A 20000-nucleotide genomic window follows, 5' to 3' on the forward strand; every position below is an offset into this window, starting at 1 on the left:
CATGATTTATTTTATTGTCCTGTTTTGTATTTGACCTGATGATACAGTATTATGGTTGTATGCTTTGATCGTGAAGTCCCGGGTTCAAATCTCACCAGTTACCAATGTTATAATGCCGTGCCCTTTAGACGAGCCTGAAGTAATGTTTGAAACTGTTCTTGGCTAGAATCTTAGGTCATTGGATGTGAAGGTGGGACATAAAAAAACTATGAATGATAGCCGAGAATAAATGATTACGTAGGAAAATTTACAAAACTATTTGATGTCAAGAAAACCATCTAAGAACCAGAAGTTCCTCTTTATTCCTGGAATGTACCAAATTTGTCAATTAAGGTACCGATGTACCAAAATTTATCAATTCTTGATACCAATACCATTTTTTAAACCTTAGAAAATTTACAACACTTACATGGGTAAGCAGAAACAGTAACTTGAAAATGTTTTGGGTAAATCATAAGTTGCAATAACTTATAAACCGTAATTTTTACAGAAATAGGGGTTTTACCATTTCGCTGAGGGTTAAACGGACTATAAAATATACACAATTTCATTCAAAATAGGTCAGTATTAAAATGACAAAAGTATCATCTTTGGTATCATACACAACATTTTTAATGATGGGAGGTATTGTCATATCTAACAAAAACCACTAAGGTTAGGTTTGGAGAGAAAGGGCTAATTGCCTGAGAATAGGTGTGAGAAAGGATAGGATAAGCAGGCTTACCTTAAAAAAATGTAGGCATCCCACTTCATTCACTTAAAAAATGTAGGCATCCCACTTCATTCACTACAGAACACAGAAGAAAACACAAACAAAACAAAATAAACACTGGATATTTCGAGGCCACTGGCCCCTTTCTCAACATGGAGAGTCACATTAGGATTAGATATTAAGAGTCTTTCACTGGTAAGGAAGCACACTATGAATTTACAAATGAATATTTACAGGTTATGAGTCATTGATTAATGATTTTATTTACACTTAGTCTAAGCCTGCTTTTTAGGTGTGGAAGGGGAAAGGAAAATGTTAGGCCTATCTGAGATTGAGGTTTGGGGGCTCCCTGGATTTGGTGAACCATTGATAAGAGAGTTCCCATCTCCTTAGTTGTGGATGGGTTACAGGTGGGAGGGATGGATCTTATTATTTTTGAATTGAAAAAACTGTTTAAATCTTGCATATTGTGGCTGGCAGCATGAATAGGCACTGGTTTTTCTGGATGGTTGTTTTTTATATCTGTCTTATGATTGTTCATTCTTGTTCTAAAACTGGTGGTGGTAAGTCCAATGTATTGAGATGGGCAATGGTTGCATTGAAGTTGATATACAACATTTTTCGTGGAGCATGTATTGTGTCCTTTAATTTTGAAGGTTTCTCCTGTTGATGTGCTTGTAAATGTTGTGCTGGGCCTATTTATGTGGCAGGTTTTGCATCTTGCCATGTCACATGGGAATGAGCCTTCTATGGGTTTATCTTGGCCTTTGTTAGGTTTTGACTGTTTAGGGTGAACTAACAACTTTTTTTAATTGGCTGGTTGTCGGAATGTAGTTGTGGGAGGTTTTTCCAAGAAGTCTTTGGTGTGTGGGGATGCTCTGAGGATTTTGAAACCGTCTTTTAAAATTGTGTTTAAGGATTGGAGGCCGTGGTCCAGGACAAAAAAAAAAAAAAAAAATTCCAGAAAAAATTGGCCGTGGACGTTCAATTCCTTACAGCCAAGCCATGAGAGCCAAAATAATTTGTTCCTCTGACATAGAACTGGAAAAGTTCAATAGCAGAATGAAAAACTCCCTTACTAAAAGCGGGAGTTTTAACAGTTTTTGCAGCTTATACTTTTGAAATAGCATGTATAGCTAAAAGAGACAGCCTAAAATATGATCCAGTTGTGCCACATAGTTACATTACAAGACATAAATACCCCCGCCACAGCAAACCTGCGGACTAAGCAAATTTCCATTTGCCTGATTTATTTATTTTATTTATTTATTTTGGATTTACACTAAAATGTCTACTTAAAATATAACATTTATTTCCTATTTAAATAGAATTAGTTTAACAAGTGCTTAGGTTTGCTGCTTCAGGGAGGGCAAAACTGTTTTTAGCGAATTCCCCATTTAAGGAATAAGCCAATATACCAAAAATATACCAAATTTGTATATCCAAGTAGGCAAGGAAGAATTTGTTTAAACGTAATTTAGGAGCGCAATCAAAATTTAACTACAGAGCTTCTTGACGTACTGGGCTGTGTAGGATTTTAACAAGGACAATTCATGCGCAGGATTAGGGCAGCTACGCTATAACCTCTACCATTAGAAACAAAACGACTACCATCATAAATTGTCAGTGGTTTGTAAAAAAGTACACCATATAAATTACACTTGCTTAAATAAGTTTTAAGCAAGTGTGTTACTTGACCTAAGTACTGTCAAATGTTCAGTTGTATATAAACAGGAAAAAATTTGAAATACAAGTTGAACGGTTCAAAAAACTTTTAATATAAGCATTGATAAAATTAGTTTGTTTCCCTAAAAGCTAAATGATATACAAAAAGTAAAATTATTTAGAGTAATATAAAAATATTTCTATTTGTCAATACAAGTGAGACATTGTACTTTATACTAATTATTGTGATCAGCGAAATAGGCACTTTGTTCATGTATGAAATATAGGCATATATCAGCGAAAAACAATTGAAACTGTTGGAAATTAATTCCAGTTATAGACTATGGTTGAATAAAGCAATACTTCTAATATGTTGAATCTAATGTCTTCAAAAGTTTATTTTTTAACTTCCAAACATATTCATTTAAAAAGAACCACTTTCTAAGACCCTTTGTAGATGCGGCTCGCCTGAGTGCAGCGTCAGGCAGCACTGAGGGTAGCATCTGCCTACCGAACAGTGTCCGAGCCCGCCGTCCTGGTGATTGCTGGAGTCATCCCCGTCAAACTTTTGGCGGCGGAGAGAAAGGCAATTTACCGGCGCCGTGGGGAGGACGAGGCACGAACAGAGGAACGCAACCCACACCTACCAGCTGTGGCAGGAGGGCTGGGAACAGGAGACACGGGGACTCTGGACCAGGCGACTGATACAGCAAGTCCAACCTTGGGTTGATCGGCGGTACGGAGAGGTGGACTTCTACCTGACCCAATTTCTGACGGGACACGGCTTTTTCCGGTCGTACCTGTTTAGGATGGGCAAAGCCGTGTCACCCGACTGCATATACTGCCCAGGCATTCTCGATGACGTGGAACATACATTTTTCCACTGCCAGCGCTGGGAAAGGCCCCGCCTGGAGGCTCAACAATTAATAGGACTGCTGTCGGTGGACACGGTCATACCGATTATGACGGAGGGTGAGGACAATTGGACCTGTGTGTCACATTATATCCAGGGTATTCTCCGCGCCAAGAAGATCGACCTTGACCGGGATGCGGTTGTAGGTCATTAAGAATCGAAATGCCAGAAACGGTGCGAGCCCTGAGGGCTTAGGTCACATGTTGGCCTGACTTGAAGTAATGTGACAAACAATTCCAGGTCTGTGTCCAACAGAGTAGAGGGGGTTTTTTAGTGAGTAGTCTGACAATTTTCAGGAGTCTCACACTACAGGCTGGCTACCTGTGTGCGTAAAAGCATTTTCCCTCCTCTCCCTAAAAAAAAAAAAAAAGACCCTTTGTAAATAATACATTTTTGTATATTGTTCTGGCTATACAAGCAAATCAAGCATTACTAAGGAGTATGGAAAGCGCCAAGCTCATAAGAATATAAAATTACACTTTTAATATAAGATGATTTAAAAAACAAGTTGATTGAATCAAATTGTTAAATTAGATGTGTTAGACAAGATTTTCCTTGTGCCATTAAGGCAGGCACAAGATTTTTATGCAGACTGTAAAGTTAATATTCAATCTTCCTATACTATTTGGTATTGTTCTCATGTTGAGATCATGATTTAATGTAAATTGATGTATGTAAGTATAAACATTAGCTTCTTATGTTAATCCCTAGAGGAACTTTGATCTAAATATCACTAATCTAGTATTATCACAGCCCCGTTACTGTTGCGAAAGCAGCTGGCGAGCGTAATGGCCGCCATTGGCCATGAGCTGGGCATGGGAGCCCATCTCAACCACGGCTCCTCGACTCAGCACACAGATCACATCAGCATTGGTCACCGTGCTCAATCTGTGTGCGATGATGATACATGTGCGACCCGAAGATGCTTCATCTAGTGCCTCTTGTACCATCTGAAACAGAGTACATATTTCTTTCATAATATGTATAATCTTCCAGCGTTTTAATTTTTATTTAACATTTAAAAAATATACCAGTACTAAATAATTTATTTTAGAACTGGATATTTGATTTAAAAACTGATAGTAAATTAGTGCAAGAAGCACATCAAGAAGATCTAGTTTCATTAAAGATTATTTCCACCATCTGCACATTTTATAACTATTTACAGATGTTTTACGTAGTAATGTAATGTATTACATTACTAAATTATTTGTGTTATTATTTGTGTATGTATGTGGTAATGTTATTTAACAATTACCTTTTCGCTCTGCGAATCCAGAGCAGATGTTGCCTCATCTAAAATTAAAATTTGTGGGTTGCGAACCAAAGATCGAGCGATTGCTATCCTTTGCTTCTGGCCACCAGACAGTTGGGCTCCTCTACTGCCCAGTCGAGTTTCATAACCCTGAAAGTAAACATAAGTATCCAGTACTGCTTGGTTGCTAGTATTTTACTTTAAATACGAGGGTTCTCCGTAAATTAAGGTCTCCGTTGAGCTACCATCGCACTTCAAAACCGAGACCAATAAACTGGTTCGTGGGTTGCGAACCAAAGATCGAGCGATCGCTATCCTTTGCTTCTGGCCACCAGAGAGTTGGGCTCCTCTACTTCCCAGTTGAGTTTCATAACCCTGAAAGTAAATATAAGTAAGTAAAGTACTGCTAAGTTGCTAGAATTTTACTTTAAATATGAGGGTTGTTTGTAAATTAAGGTCTCTGTTGAGCTATCATCGCACTTCAAAACCGAGACCAATAAACTGGTTTTTACTTCATCCACTACTATATTCTAGTATATTCTTCTATATTCACAGACATATTTATTCTATTTTTATAGTAAAGTCATTAATTTTCATTTTCATCTTTAAAGTTTTACCACTGTGTAGCTAGAGCATATAAATCTCTAAGTCTAAGAAATAAAATAAAAACTATTGAATTAGTTACTGTGAACATTGTTGACAAAAATAAGACTCACTGCAGGAAGGGAAGATATGAAAGAGTGGACGTTTGCTTGTTTGGCCGCCTCCACCACCTCTGCCATGCTGACGGCCCTAGTGTTGTCACCGTATGCAATGTTCTCTGCGATCGTGCGGTCGAACAAAACAGGCTCCTGGGACACAATACCTAATCCAGCCCTCAGCTGCCTAATAGGAATATCAACGGAGTCTGCACTGTCTATTTTCTGTAAAAATATCCACAGTGACTTTTTAGTAAAGGAGTGGTCTCAGATCAGAGACTGTAATAACGCATCATTTTCAACAATCGTAAGGATTATTTACACAGTCAATTTGGGAATTAAAGCATCCTAACAACAAAGTAGGAAAAATCCTCAAATTTTGGTTACATAAAGTTTTTTTATGATTTAGGTATAGTATGATTGAAATTTTTAAACCTGGGATAAAAAAAATGTATATACAATTTAGGGTTTTTGTTACCGGTATTTAATTATTATTTCTGCAATACCTGAATACATAGAGACCTAAAAGGGTCAGCCTGCTCTATCCGGTTCTAAATGAAATGTTGTCAATTTAAGGTCTCCACATTCTACACAAACTTGAAAATGAATTTATTTATTTGACTACCTCTGATGAGTGAAACGTGTTCTTGAGGACCTGATGATGAAGCTTATATTGCTTCGAAACGCGTAGTCGATAGACAGCATTTGGATTACTCTGGCAGATCCAGGTAACATTATACCTTTTATAATCTAAAAACAGTAATCCTGAGACAAGAAACAACATGAAGTTGAAAATTAAATTATGGTTTATTCACAATTGTTTATTGTCATACAAGTATGTTTGATATGAAACCCAATGCACATTTCACTACGTTTGGAATCGTCAGGGGCAGAGTTTATTTTTAATGTTTGCTTTACTTCTTAAAAACACTACACTATTTATTTAAGTTGGTAGTGGACGATTTGTAAATAAATAGTGTAGCTTACAATTTATGAAGTGATAACTTATAATTCTAAACTATGCTCCTGATTGATAAAAGTATTAAAGTATTAAAGATGATGCCACACATGTGACAAAATGTACATCAGGCTTCATGCTTCCAGAACCTGGCAACCATAAGGTAAACCAACAAATTTAACTAATTGTTCTTGAGACTAAGAATACTAAATTACAAAGTACGGTACTTTTTTGTGAGTTGATAATGTTGTAATAGCATTATCACCTACCGGTACGCCTGATTTTAGTAGCACCACGCCTGATGTCGATACATCAAACCTGACCGCATACCAATCACCATAACCAAACTATTCTATAATTAGGTCTCTAGTGCAACATATGTGTTATATAAAAGAGATAATATGACAGCATTATTAATTAACAGCTGTGTCTAAGGAGTAAGGAATAAGTCGGCCTTAGTCACTAACAAGACTACAAGATCGCGCCACTCACACTCATCTCCATTCATACTTGGCTTAAAATACCTACTTTGTATGGTCGCCATTTCATTGAAAAGTATTAAAAAGTATTAAAACACATAGTGCACATATTGCACTTAGTGGGTGCAGGTTTTCTTCAATGTTCACAAAATTGACGGCTTAATGCAAGGTTTTCATGGTTGAGTGGGTATCCTATTTCAGGTTAATTGACATTATTTAGTATTTACCAATGAACCTGACACTGGGTCGTAGAATCTCTGCAACAGTTGGACACAAGTAGACTTTCCGCAGCCACTTGGACCTACTAGAGCCACTTTCTGTCCTCTGGCAATGCTCAGCTGAAGACCTTGCAGAATCCAGTGATCAGGCCGGCTCGGATATGAGAAGTGGACGTCTCTATACTCTATGTCTCCTTTGGCTTTCTGTAATAAACTTTAAATTTTAATTTATAGTATTAAATAAGGGATGTGCCTGGCTGTAACCTAACAGAACCAAGCACCACTACAATTGGAAACATTTAATTTGTTCTTAACAAGTACCAATAAGTGTTTGCATATTTGAATATTTGTATGAGAAGATTTCAACCATAAATGATTTTAATTATAAAATGATGTATTGACACTATTAAAATTGACAAAAAAATTTGACTGCTATTGCAAATCATATTTTACAGCAAAAACCACACAATATTGATAAATATTTGAATCCTTTTAAAATTCAATTTACAGTTATATAAATATAAATTCTGAATTTATAATAATCTCACCCAAGATAAAGAAGCCATGTTTGACCCAGAGAAGATAAGCGGATTGCGATCTAGGATCTTAAACAGTCGACCAGCTGCTATCTTTGCCAGATTTAAGCTTGGGGCGAATGAAACAGCCTGAGCTAACATATAGGCTCCATACAGAAGAGCTTCTGCGACTCTATAAACATAAAGTTTATAAACATTTTTGAGACAACGTCCATTAAGACACTATTTTTGTACTAAATGTTATGAGTTACTTTTAGAGTATAAGAAGTGTCACTATCTATTGATGCTAGTAATTTTCATTTTTTCTCTCTGGATGATGGATGTAGGTAACATGGAACTGACTTTGGCCTGATCAAACACTACCCCTGAAGTAAACGGTAATGGATTTTTTAATATGAAGGTACAATATGGACTTTTCCTATCCTTCGCAATAATGAATTTCAAAAACACAGGAATAGATAAGAAAAATAATTGTTGGATGAATTAGAGGAGTCAAATTTAAGGGAGTATTGTTATTTAAAAGCAGCTCTGACAAAGAAATTGTGGTCAACACACTGGTTAGCTATCAACTCAAAACAATCAATATGTAGCCGGGTTTTCCTAGAGCGCAGAACATAGAGTGCGGACTAGGAAACCAAACACGGAGAAGCAATTTCTATCCAGTAGCGGTCCGCTTCGCTTCTAGGAAAACAATACCATCAAATTACTTAAGACAAGACGTGAGCAGACTGCAGACCACGGTACACTTCCACGCCTATTGTCGGAACCACGTAAGTTTGCGGTTAAGGGAGTAGCCTATTTACCATATGGTTTTGAATGAACCAATGAGAACCATGCGGTGTTGACAAATCTAATAATACCAGCTGATTTGAAAATATTGCTTAGCATATTTTAATTAGTGTTGTCAACGGGCAATGTGGCAACGTCGCACTAGCCTTGTCTTGTGATTGGCTGCCACCAACTGCAAACTTACGTGGTCCCGACAATAGGAAAACCCAGCTAAACTGTCACATAAGTCAAGACAATGCTCTATTTGCAGAAAAATGCTTACATGTTGATGTTTCTATAAGACACTCCTTCCCTGGCTATGAGGTACCCTCCGTAACCGAAACTGAAACCGTAGGCGAACCAGGCAGTTGATTGACCGAGACCGAAGACAACACCTCTGAATCTCGTCTTTCTACGTAGTGACTCCTCGGCTTCAAGCAGACGACGAGTGTAGCGTTCCAACACTGCGTTCTCCTGTCCCAGGCTCTGCACGGTGCGCACTGATGAAATAGCCTCTACTGCTATCTAGAGCAACAACAGGTGGATAATGGTAGGTTCCTTGCTATCTGGAATAGAGGACTGGTATTTTACTTACCCCAGAATTAATTCATTTATTGTTATCTTGGGCAAAGACTGATAGTTGTGTGTGCCAGGTGTGTATGAGTGTATGTGTTTGCGGTTGGTTATCTTTGCGGTGGGAGGGGGAGGGGTCTACCGTTTGTCCAGTAGTCAATTAATGCCATTTCAGCAACCAATCACTCAGTCCTCTAGCGAACTTTCAAACCATTCCAAAAACCTTTTTTCATCTCTTAATTTAAAAAAAAATCAAAAATAGACTTTCTCCCACGCAAAGGAGTACATTTCTCCTATGGTGTTATTTTGCATGGTTGAAGTCAGAAAGCTTTTTACAGAAAATTCTTATATTCAGTACTAAATAATATTGTAACTATTTGTGTATACAGTTGATATGTGTGAATTATGTACAAATTGTGTGGGAAAACATGATATAACGTCAGGGTTGTCACTGCTACTATGCTTTTGTGATGTAAAGAACATTACCTTAGTGGCGTCTCCTAAAGCTTTCTTTTCAATGGAGTCCTCAGAATGCATGACTCTGCTCTCGAGGACGATGGAGAAGAGCATGAACGGGATACAGATGAGACAAACAACGGTCATCTTCCACGAGTAGTAGAGAGACAGCAACGTACCAACACCTAGAGTGCTGACGCCCTGCAGTAGTGTTCCCAGCTTGCTACCAGTGGCCTGTCAAAGGGAAGACAAAATGTAATTACATCATAAAATGACAGGACATTATTCAAACAGTAATATACTTCTTAAAACTATAAATAATAGTATTAAATACCCCCGCTATGTCAAATCTGCAGACTAAGCGAATTTCAATTTACCTGGGAAAACTATTGTTAATGATCCCGTTAAGTTGTCAGATTTATTTTATATTTTAGTAACATTCATTTTTATGAGTACTTAGGTGCAGGTAAAGGAATGAAGTGTTTTTGGCAACAATTTTCCAAATTCGATCAAAATACTGTATCAATAAACAAGCGAACTATAATAGTTTATTTATTCTTAACAAAAATAACATGGCCATTTAAAGTTTACAGTTTTTTAGGTTTTATCTGTAGCTATTAGGCGAATAACTGTTTCAGTATACTAATTTATTTGCTTTTAAATATCTACAAGGAAGTTTGGAAAGAAATTGAAATTGCAAAATGTTATGTTTTGGGGGTTGAAATGTGAAAAATCAATTTCCACCCCATGAAACCCTGTTTCCAAAACCCGATCATGCTGGTTAGGGAATGTGTTTAAATAAATGTAAGTTTACATGTTTTGTACCAAATTTCATGCAAATCTGATAATTCTGACTAGTTATCGTGCTAACGATCAGATATTTGAATTTGAACGGATGAAGTTTTTGGTCTCTGGAAAAATCAAAATGAAAAAGTAAAGGTTGAGGTCTTACCAAGAGACCTATGTAATAGCTTAATTCCTAAATGGGAAATTCGCTAAAAACAAAACCAAATAATTAGTATCCAACCCTCTCAATTTCCACTTAAAAATTTATTTAAAGAATAAAATATTTTGGTCTGCGACCAGTCTTTACAATTTGGTTGGCATTTTTTTGTTTAAATTATCAAGGAACTAAGCTATACAGTTTGGCTCCAATATTATGAGGCTTGCTTCAAAATAAAGTTTATCCAGTTTATAGTTCAGTTACACATTAAACATTTTGTCATTGTTCAGTGAGTAAATTATCTTTAAATTGGTCTACAAAAATCATGTAACGTTAACCACTAACCCCTTGTATAGTGGAGGTGTCGCCCGACAGTCTAGCAGAGAGGCTGCCGACGGAATGTCTCTCATCGTCAAACCAAGCCATCTCCTGCAGCAACATCGCTTTGAACACGTTCACACGTAGCCTCGTTGTCATCCGCACCCCGGCTAACGTCAGACTCGAAAACTGTATGAAACATACTCAAAAAGTTGTAATATTACTTATACTAATAGAAATAAACGGAACCAGGACCTGGCACATACCCCTTTAGCTTGTCTACAACTCTTGGGCAAGCAAGCGGTGGGAGTAACTTTGTGAAGTTTTATACGTAGAATCACAAAAATTGCAATAATTCTGGAACCCAAATATTTTCACGTTCATTAATTAAAACATTAAAAAGTACTAACCTGCAAAAAGACACAGATGAAGGCAAATATCCCGAGGACGACAAACAATAAAGCGTAAAGGTTTCCTGCGGAGAGGATGACACTGTCGTCAGGCGAAGAATACGCCTGAAATGTACAACAATATAGTAATTTTGTTATTTGTCATTTTCATATATTTTCCAATAAAAAAACTGAAGCATTAGCACCATTTAAAGAGCACAAAGTTTATTTCTAAGGAAAACATTTTCACAAAGTAAAGTACTTGTATAAAGTAATAACAAAATTACATATATTTTAATATGTCTATTTGATATATTAAGTGAACAAAGTGAATTATTTTACCGTTGACAGTACAAGTGTTACAGAGACTTAATTAGTATGAAGTCATAATTTTACTTTTGCACTTATGAGTTAAGGTGACAAAAAATTGACATCGGGTGAATCAAACAGACGGTGTGTGCATGTATGGATTTGTATGTGAAAAAGCTACGAATTCCAGAAAAAAAACTTACCCAATATATATTTCCAAAGAATACAGCACTAAGAGGTGAAATGCATCCATTGAGAAATGAAAAGACAGATCCCAAGAGTACGTAGTGCCATTCAGGTTTGTTGAGTCCGACGATCTTCAAAAGCGGGACATTGTAATCCTAGGAACAACACCTTTTATATGTTGTAGTAAACATAAAATTCAGGCAGCAAATTTATTAAAAATAATTACAATTGAAATGAATTTAGAAGCCTAAAAGAAACATATACATTTAAAAAACTATTTTGATTGCTTTTTAATGTGGCCCACAGAGAAGTAATCTTTTAATTAAATGTTTCCTCTGTATCAACAGAGGAAACATGTTATTTGATGCTCAGTCAATGAAAACAATAAAACAAAATTTTTTGCAACTAAATGGTGGAAAGCTGGATTTTGTATATGTGATAGAACCACATGAAAGGTATTTTCCCAAAAGTCCCCACTTTCACCCCTTGAGATTTTTCCCCATCCACTCCAAAACAAGAAATTGCAGTGTTTCACTTTATTGAATACAATTAAAATTCTACGGATGCTATCGTATTGAAATTTGATTTGTATTATTTATAATTAGTTTATCTACCACTTTTGTACCCAAAGGTATTCTTCTAAAAAATATTTTCAAAGAGATACACAACATTTTAACTTTGATGTTTTAGAGTACACAATTTTGTTTTACCCTCTATATATTTATTACAAATAAAATACGCAAAATGTTTCGCATATGTTTCTTAAAGTTTAAAAATATATATTTGGTTAGTCGTTTAGGTAAACTGTTGTAGTTTGGGGCTTCGGCAAATAGAGCGTGTGCAGGCTACTTTAACATCGGCGCAGCATCAGTTACGGACATCACGACATCGGCGTGTCCCAGTTGTAAGCACCAGCATCGCTAAGTTCTCAACTGTTTGATAGCCTACAAATCCTAAGACTTCGTTTTTTGTACTTTATTACTTCCAAAAGAATCAATGAAGCCGAGGATGGGAATAATTGGAGCACGTTTTGGGAAATCACTTTTGGTACAAGTGATTGAATGCACAGTAAACTGTCTGTGTTAGCACCAGCACGACCAGAATGTATTTTTGTTTTCTGAAAATATTCACTTTCGTCACTTGCAACGTTGTTTGGCAGAGCTGTTCAATTTTAGAAACGATTCCAATGACAACGTACAGATCAACTGGTAAATCAACTGGTAAACTGGTGAATGTACTGACTGGTAAATGGTTTGGATTCATATGAAATTACTTTCAATGAACATTCAACTCAAGAAAAGTTGGAATTTTACTCACCTCTTCAGGCAAGTCTTCCTTTTTCTCAGTTTCCTTTGGTATTACGTCAGCTTCTTCCAGAGGTATGAACTCATTTGTTTGCGTGTCTAGTTTGTCTTTGTTACTGGGGCTGGAAGCTAAAAAGGTTTCCATCAATGAAATTTTCTTTTGCTTTGATAACTATCCACTTCTATTTTACCAGCTGATCGTAGTCGTAATATCTTTAAGTGTTGCCAACTTATTTTCAAGCATACAGGGATTACGTGCATAATAAAAGCATGCTGTTTTGTGTTGTTTAGTTGGAACACTGGCGTGCGCCAAAGTTAAAACTGTGCGCGAAAGTAAGGCTTTCTGTGATATAATCTGTGCAAGGAAGCCCACTTTGACTGTAGGTAAAATTAGTTTTTTCTGTCTTAATTTGATGTGTATTCAATAAGTATGTTTGCAACAAGCAATGAAACTATTTGATTATTTAAAATAATCCAGGTTTGCAAAAAGTACTAATATTTTTTTATAATAGAATTAATTGGATATAAATCTTTTTAAATTAGTCAAAATAAACATGACCCATCTTTGACTTTACTCACCCTCTTGAAGAGAAGCATCAGCTGTCACCAAAGAGTAGTAATGTCCCTTCTTCTCCATTAATTCTGAGTGAGATCCTTCCTCTACCAGTCTATCAAAACAAGGAGGGTTACTTTTACATTAATTCTGTCAAACAATTACAAGTTTTTTTATCATCCAATTAACGGTCACATAATTTCAATTTTCAGCTATTTGCTAAGTGTAAAATTAAGGTAACTGAAAATCCCTGAATTATATTAGAGCAGAAAAACTTTGTTGTTCAAAAATAGTGAAACTTAAAGACATGAACTTTTGAGGGACATTGTTACTCGCAGCACCCAGGGCCGGTTCTAGGAATTTTTCAGAGTTAAGCGAACACCCGAATCAGCGCCACTTAGAATTCCCCCCCCCCCCCAAAAAACCATGAACATAACTTAACCTTATTTGTGAATTTTTTCCCAATAATTTTGGGAAGAATTTTTTTTTAAGTTTAGGTAGAAGAATACTAACTTGCAATAAAACGCTGTTTATTATTCGCAGAAATGTGACATTTATACACTTTTACTCATCATATAAACTATAGCAAAACCAAGGACACACTAAAAAAACAGTCCGTAATGTAATGTTCGTCAAGCATGACGTCACGATAGAAGACGGCAATGACGTAATGTTTGCCGTTTGTGATCAGCTGCTTGTTTTAATCTTTCCTTGGAAAATAAATAAATAAATACCTACGTCATTCATTGCCGTCTTCTATCGTGACTCTTTTGGGCTGACTGGACTCGCCACCAGATGATTTCTACAATAGTCTACTCATTGATTTGGCTTTTTTTTCTTCCTCCTCCAAATTCACCTTACGCTTTCTATGATAAGTGCCAGACGGTTTCTTTTTTTCTGCCATTGTTTTCATAGTTTCGGCTTGCAATATGTTTCATTCATTCATTCAGTTTATACTTTCTTTTTATTTAATGTGCTAATTATAAATTAAACTTAAAACACTCGTAATAATTCGCTTATCAACAATCATGAATCATCAAAACAATGCCAATACGATACCGATACGGTATAGGCCTACGCCCGATTACTAGAAAAATACCGGTATAAATCATAAACATAAACAAATGACGTTTTTGGCCAGAAAATAAACATTATTTAACATTGCTTAAATGGAACTGCCAAAACATATGTTATGTTCAATGCTATTAAGCTGGGTTTTCCTAGGCGCGGAGTCGGCCAGCGGAGAGAGGAACGCGGAGAGCGGACTCAGCTTGTCTTAGGTAATTTAATGTTACTGTTTTCCTAGCAGCGGAGCGGAATGCCATGTTAATTTCAATTCCGCTCTCCGCTGGCCGACTCCGCGTCTAGGAAAACCCAGCTTTAGTATAGGATTCGGGCCAACAACGTCATTTGTTTATGTTTATGATCCATACCGGTATTTTTCTAGTAATCGTGGGCCTACGTATACAACTAAAAGAGTGCAATCCAACGTAGTGCTCTGCTCTAGGATCAGAGGCAGAAAGGAGTGAAAGAAAGGGGAAGTTTCTTGTTGTGACAAGTGGCGCTGCGCGCTTGCTTATCTCGAGCATGAGTGATTCGTGAAATGAAACCCAGCAAACGCTGGCGCTGACGCTGCCGACTGCCGAGCGTCAGCTCAGTTCAAATCGAAACTGCAAATGGCATTGAGTTGTATTGCTGTACAAATATACAACATTTTCAAGTGCTGTTGGTACAAACAGAATAAATGCCTTTATTGTGGTGCTTTGAATACTTGAACTCTGAGCAAAAATAAACAAAATTACGTTGTTCACGTAACAAAAAATGTTCCGTTGGCGCCACGGCGCCACTTTTTCGTGGCGCCATATGCGGCCGTGTAGTTCGCGTATGGGTTAAACCGGCCCTGGCAGCACCCCTTACCCTCAAGTACTGCAACACTCACGTTGGAGAAAGACATTCTGTGCTCTGTGTGATAGGAATGTACGCACAGTGCTCACAGAATGGAATATTCCTTCCTTGTCACAATTATGTTACCATCAAAACATACCAGAGCTAAAAGTGCATGGTCGTACCATAAGTAAGTTTCCTCTATACGTTACTTATCTGTGAATAGGCTTATCCTAAAAAATCTTATTAAGTAAATCATTTGACTTAGGGACCAATGTCCTAGGTTTCAAGGATAGCAGGGTTACTTGACAAACATAGCTTTAAACTAAACAGAAAAATTAGGGTACTTAACTGTAAATAACAGTGTTTTAAAACCAAGGAAGATCTAAGCTAAGAAAGATCTTAGCTCAGATTCGGACAACATGTGATGAAATTGAACTTCCTAGTAAGTAGTCCTAGTAAGTATTCTACATTTTCAAATTTTTTTGTGTTTGTCATTTGAAATCCCACCTTCCGCTAGCCAGGACCAGGATGCGGTCGACGTTGCGGATGGATGAGAGTCGATGGCTGATGGTGATAGTCGTGCGGCCTCTGCTGGCGCGCTCCAACGCGCTCTGCACCACAGCCTCGTTAGCCATGTCCAGCGCGCTAGTCGCCTCGTCTAGCAGCAGGATGCTCGGCTGTCGCAGCAAAGCTCGGGCGATGGCTATCCTCTGCTTTTGTCCCCCAGAGAGCTGTGCGCCGCGCTCCCCTACCATGGTCCCGTAACCCTGGGAAGGTTTTCAAAAATAAACTATTCAATGCTATAGAAAGTGAAGTAACAAATACAACAAGAATTGAAAATGGTGTATAGGTACTCCTATAAATTACTTAAATACTGTAACTTTGTGCAAGCACTGAGAAGGAAGGTACAGAGGAAGCACTCAATGGAACACTTAAGTGGTTTATAGCATCGTCGGTGAAGCTGCAGTGTCTATAGATACTATATGTCTACAGTCAGAGCATCAACAATTACCTAACAAGTTACATACCTAAACACAATCTGATCAATTACGTAGTTTCTAACCAACATAGAGTAACAATGTTTGGCTGAGTAAAACTGTAATCTAATCCATGATATAGTATACTGTAGTTACCCCAGGCAGTTTCATGATGAAGTTGTGAGCGTTCGCCTCCCTGGCTGCTTCTTCCATCTCTGCTCGCGTCACCTTCAAGTCACAACAGATGTTCTCTGCGATCGTCGTGTTGAACAATACAGGTTCTTGTCCAACCAGCCCAATCTGAGCTCGAACCCACCGCAGGTCCAGAGTGCGCAAGTCTACTCCGTTAAGACTTATCTAAGACAACACTGACTTTTAAAAATGTAAACATTGTTTAGAATGTTTAAATACACCCTGTTTTAAACACAACCCAAATTACAAGATACATACCGAGAATCACTGTTTAGGGACAAAAAAGGTTCATATGTTGGCAGCCCTGCTTACCTCACTTCATGCCGATAAGCTGATGCATTTAAGAATTGTTGTCAACATGATTTAGGTTGTGTTTGAGAGAATAAACATGTTGAATTTTTTACTCACAATAAATTCCCAATAACACAAAACTTTGTAGAAAATAATGCTAATATGCATATTAGAAAATCGGTTAAGTAGAGTATCGGTAAAGAACATATTAGAAAATCGGAAGGAGAGCTTACAGCTTATGAGCTTCTTTTGTCTGTAAATAGCGATTCTCTTTATTGAACTTGAAATTTGGGTTGTGTAAAAAAACACTCTCTACAGATTCTAAAATATTCTATGTGAAATGGGCCAAATAGTTTAATAGATTGGTATGAAAATAGTCACTTGTTTAAATTAATTTTTTAACAAAGACTCACCTGACCACTCTGAGGGTCGTAGAAACGTTCGATTAGTTGAATTGTTGTTGACTTCCCACTCCCCGAACCTCCAACAATGGCCACACTCTCCCCTTTCTTGACTTTGAGGCTGAGTCCTTTCAGAATCTGAAAGGTTATAGGTCATTGTGTACAGAGTTAGGTGAATATAAAATATATAGTTGGAAAGCTTTGCCAAAGCAAGTGTATTGTTGTTGCAAGTGACAAAAGTAAATATTTTCAGAAAACACAAAAATGTTTGGGCAGCATTGGTACCAACATATTCAATCACTTGTAAGTGCTACCAACCTATGTATTTTTATAATCTAAATATCCCATGCAGAAAAGAATGTTATTTGCACCGTTGTTCTTTAAAAAATCTCAATTTCAAAAAATATTTTGTTTACAAAGATGCTTGATAGAGGTATTCAATTACTGTATTATCTTCTAAGTTAATATTTCATCTTTAAAGATCATTGCAGGAATTCCTTAGAGAAACTTAACCGAGGAGGAATTAAATTAAAATTTCTCAATAAACATTGGAACTCAAATAATTAGCACACCAAAGGACGAGTAAAAAACTGTAAATATCCACTAATTTAAATTAGATATAAGTTTGGCGACAAGGAGCTTGAAAATGGAAAAGCCGCTTTGACTGGGTTGTGGCCTGTAGCACTAAGCCTTATACCAAACACACTACGCAGTGATTCGATGTCAGAGTGTGGGCCCATTGATCAACATAATCCCTACTTGTCATACATTAATTGTCCAAAAACAATGCACAATTTCATTTTTAACAAAAAGAAGAGGTTTTTTTAACTAAGGAAGTTCAAAATAAAGCATGTACGTCTGAATTTACAATAATAAAACCAAAGTTTCCACTTACCTTAACATCAGGTCTAGCAGGGTAAGTGAAATGAACATCTTTAAACTCAATTTCTCCTAATTTTGAGTCCAAAAGAACTCCTTTCTCGTTGATATTTATCACAGGTTTCCTTTGTAAGATTGCAATGACGGAATCATAACCTCCTTTAGCTTTAGCAAAAGCTTCAAGATGAGGAGTGCATAAACCTAAATTCATTGCACCAATGACAACGCCATTCAAAACCTGAAAGTCAAAATGTTATCATATCAAATTTTACAATAATTTTATATAATTGATTATGTGCTTAATGGATTATGCACACTTTGGCAAGAACACCGTTGTCAGATCCGTATAAGAGAAAGAGAAACGATGCTAAATAACGTTCGATCAGTTTTTTTTAGGTTTATGTGTTTTATTTGTGAACTTTCGTCGCACCTCTTGAGGGAAGATTATTTCTTATACAAATCTGACGATGGTGTTTATGCCGAAATGCTCATAATCCATTAACGACAAGACTTGGACCACAAGGCGACATCAGGTAACTTAACCATTTTCATATGCTAAAAATCAAGTCACAACAGCAGGCTGTAGCTTAAGTATAATGATAAGTCAAAATACTCACAATGAGCAAAACTCCGGGAGTATAAGTCTTGTCTTCATTGTATCGATCTGCCAATATTAGCGGAGTTCCATACCAGAACGCAATGGAGTAACTGAAGAATATCAACATCCATGAAACTCCTCCTCCGAAACCCGAGAATATTCCACTTTTGATGCCAGCTCTTCTAGCCGGAATCAGTTTTTGATTGTATCTGGAAGCAGTAAACACATAAGTTACTATAGAAGTATTTATATAGGGAATTTCATGATCCATATACAACGTATAAATGAAGTACATACATCAGAACAATTACAAAGTAAAGGTGTCAGCAAACTGACACATAATTTCTCCCAGGAGTGGGAGTGGCTACGGTTTATAGGTAAAAAAATAACACCAATAACATTAAAAGCATAATTTTTACAACTTTGGGGGTTGTACTATTTGGTTTAAGGTTAAAAAGCCATAACATACTAAATTTAATCAAAATCCAACAACATGTGTTGGTTAATCAATATATGACCTCCTCACCTGTCAACTTCTTTGTGTTCCCCTCCGAAGGCTGCCACTGTTCTGATGTTAGACAGAACCTCCTCTACGACTGCTCCTGCGTCTCCGTAACTCTCCTCTTCCTTGGCAGACAGACGTGTCTGAACCTGCTCAACAATCATGTCACATACCATATACAAATATATGATACTCAAGTATTCTGAATTGATTTGCTTAATATTTTCCTTAAAATTTTTATTTTTAGTCATAAACTTTAGGCGGGTTGCAGACCAGTGTCACTGACATTTCTGATGTCACTAGCATGATGTCAGTGACATGCAATAAAATTAAAACATGGAAGAGGCACGTGCTAGTGACAAGAAAGAGAAGGAATCAGTTTCAATAATGTCAAGGTCAGATGAGGATGTTGTATTGTTCCTGTTGGTGTTAAGGAGAAGAAGACAACGGCAAAGAATACATGTTCAAAGAAAATTCTGAACCCATCCTTATTGGAATGGTTATTCAATCAATTTACTTCAACAAGACAGTTGTTCCAACACCCTGAAAAGTTCCAAAAACTTTTATAGGACGAAACCTGAAACCTTTTGAAAAACTGTGCGGTCTGTTGAAAGATAAATGTAACATCGAGGATACAAACTATTAGAATCCACCTCAAATAAAACAAAACAGAATATACCAACCACAGCGCAAAAACAACTATAGAAACTGTAGAAACTATAGAACTATAGAAACTATAGAAAATTCTGCGCATGCGCTGTCCTAAGAGGCAAGAGTCAAGTCCGTCCAAACACCAACAGGTTGGTTCGCTATTCGCTAGAGGCACGTGCGAGAAACACAAGTCACTGACAACATGTCCGTGACACTGGTGTGTATATCTCCATAAGTTAATACAGGTTGGTTTCAAGTGGCATGTCACTAGCACGATAAATATCAGTGACATCGGTGTGTAACCGGCCTTAGTTGCACCCTGCAAAGCAGTATTGGGACATAATTTCAATTGGCGAGTCATGCGTGGATTTAAAATGAACAATAACCAT

General features: G+C 37.0%; 1 protein-coding gene across 1 annotated transcript in view; it reads right to left on the bottom strand.

Annotated features, from left to right (window-relative positions):
- Positions 1-2477: 2477 nt before the first annotated feature.
- LOC128985635 (multidrug resistance protein homolog 49-like) overlaps positions 2478-20000 on the bottom strand; it is a 39883-nt gene continuing 22360 nt past the window's right edge. Inside the window, exons 7-24 of the mRNA XM_054405365.1 lie at positions 18985-19109; positions 18478-18667; positions 17877-18098; positions 16994-17119; positions 16254-16454; positions 15628-15887; positions 13260-13348; positions 12694-12809; positions 11394-11531; positions 10903-11007; positions 10520-10681; positions 9262-9465; positions 8486-8727; positions 7447-7606; positions 6908-7102; positions 5262-5468; positions 4549-4695; positions 2478-4240 (exon numbers count right to left, since the gene is read on the bottom strand). Coding sequence (XP_054261340.1) covers positions 4049-4240; positions 4549-4695; positions 5262-5468; positions 6908-7102; positions 7447-7606; positions 8486-8727; positions 9262-9465; positions 10520-10681; positions 10903-11007; positions 11394-11531; positions 12694-12809; positions 13260-13348; positions 15628-15887; positions 16254-16454; positions 16994-17119; positions 17877-18098; positions 18478-18667; positions 18985-19109 — 3081 coding nt within the window. The 3' untranslated portion in view covers positions 2478-4048. The remainder of the gene's footprint in view (positions 4241-4548; positions 4696-5261; positions 5469-6907; positions 7103-7446; positions 7607-8485; positions 8728-9261; positions 9466-10519; positions 10682-10902; positions 11008-11393; positions 11532-12693; positions 12810-13259; positions 13349-15627; positions 15888-16253; positions 16455-16993; positions 17120-17876; positions 18099-18477; positions 18668-18984; positions 19110-20000) is intronic.

Source organism: Macrosteles quadrilineatus, unplaced genomic scaffold, assembly GCF_028750875.1.
Source record: "Macrosteles quadrilineatus isolate MER2022 unplaced genomic scaffold, UCM_ALF_1.0 Scaffold_2__2_contigs__length_208266976, whole genome shotgun sequence".
NCBI classification, from domain to species: Eukaryota; Metazoa; Arthropoda; class Insecta; order Hemiptera; family Cicadellidae; genus Macrosteles; species Macrosteles quadrilineatus.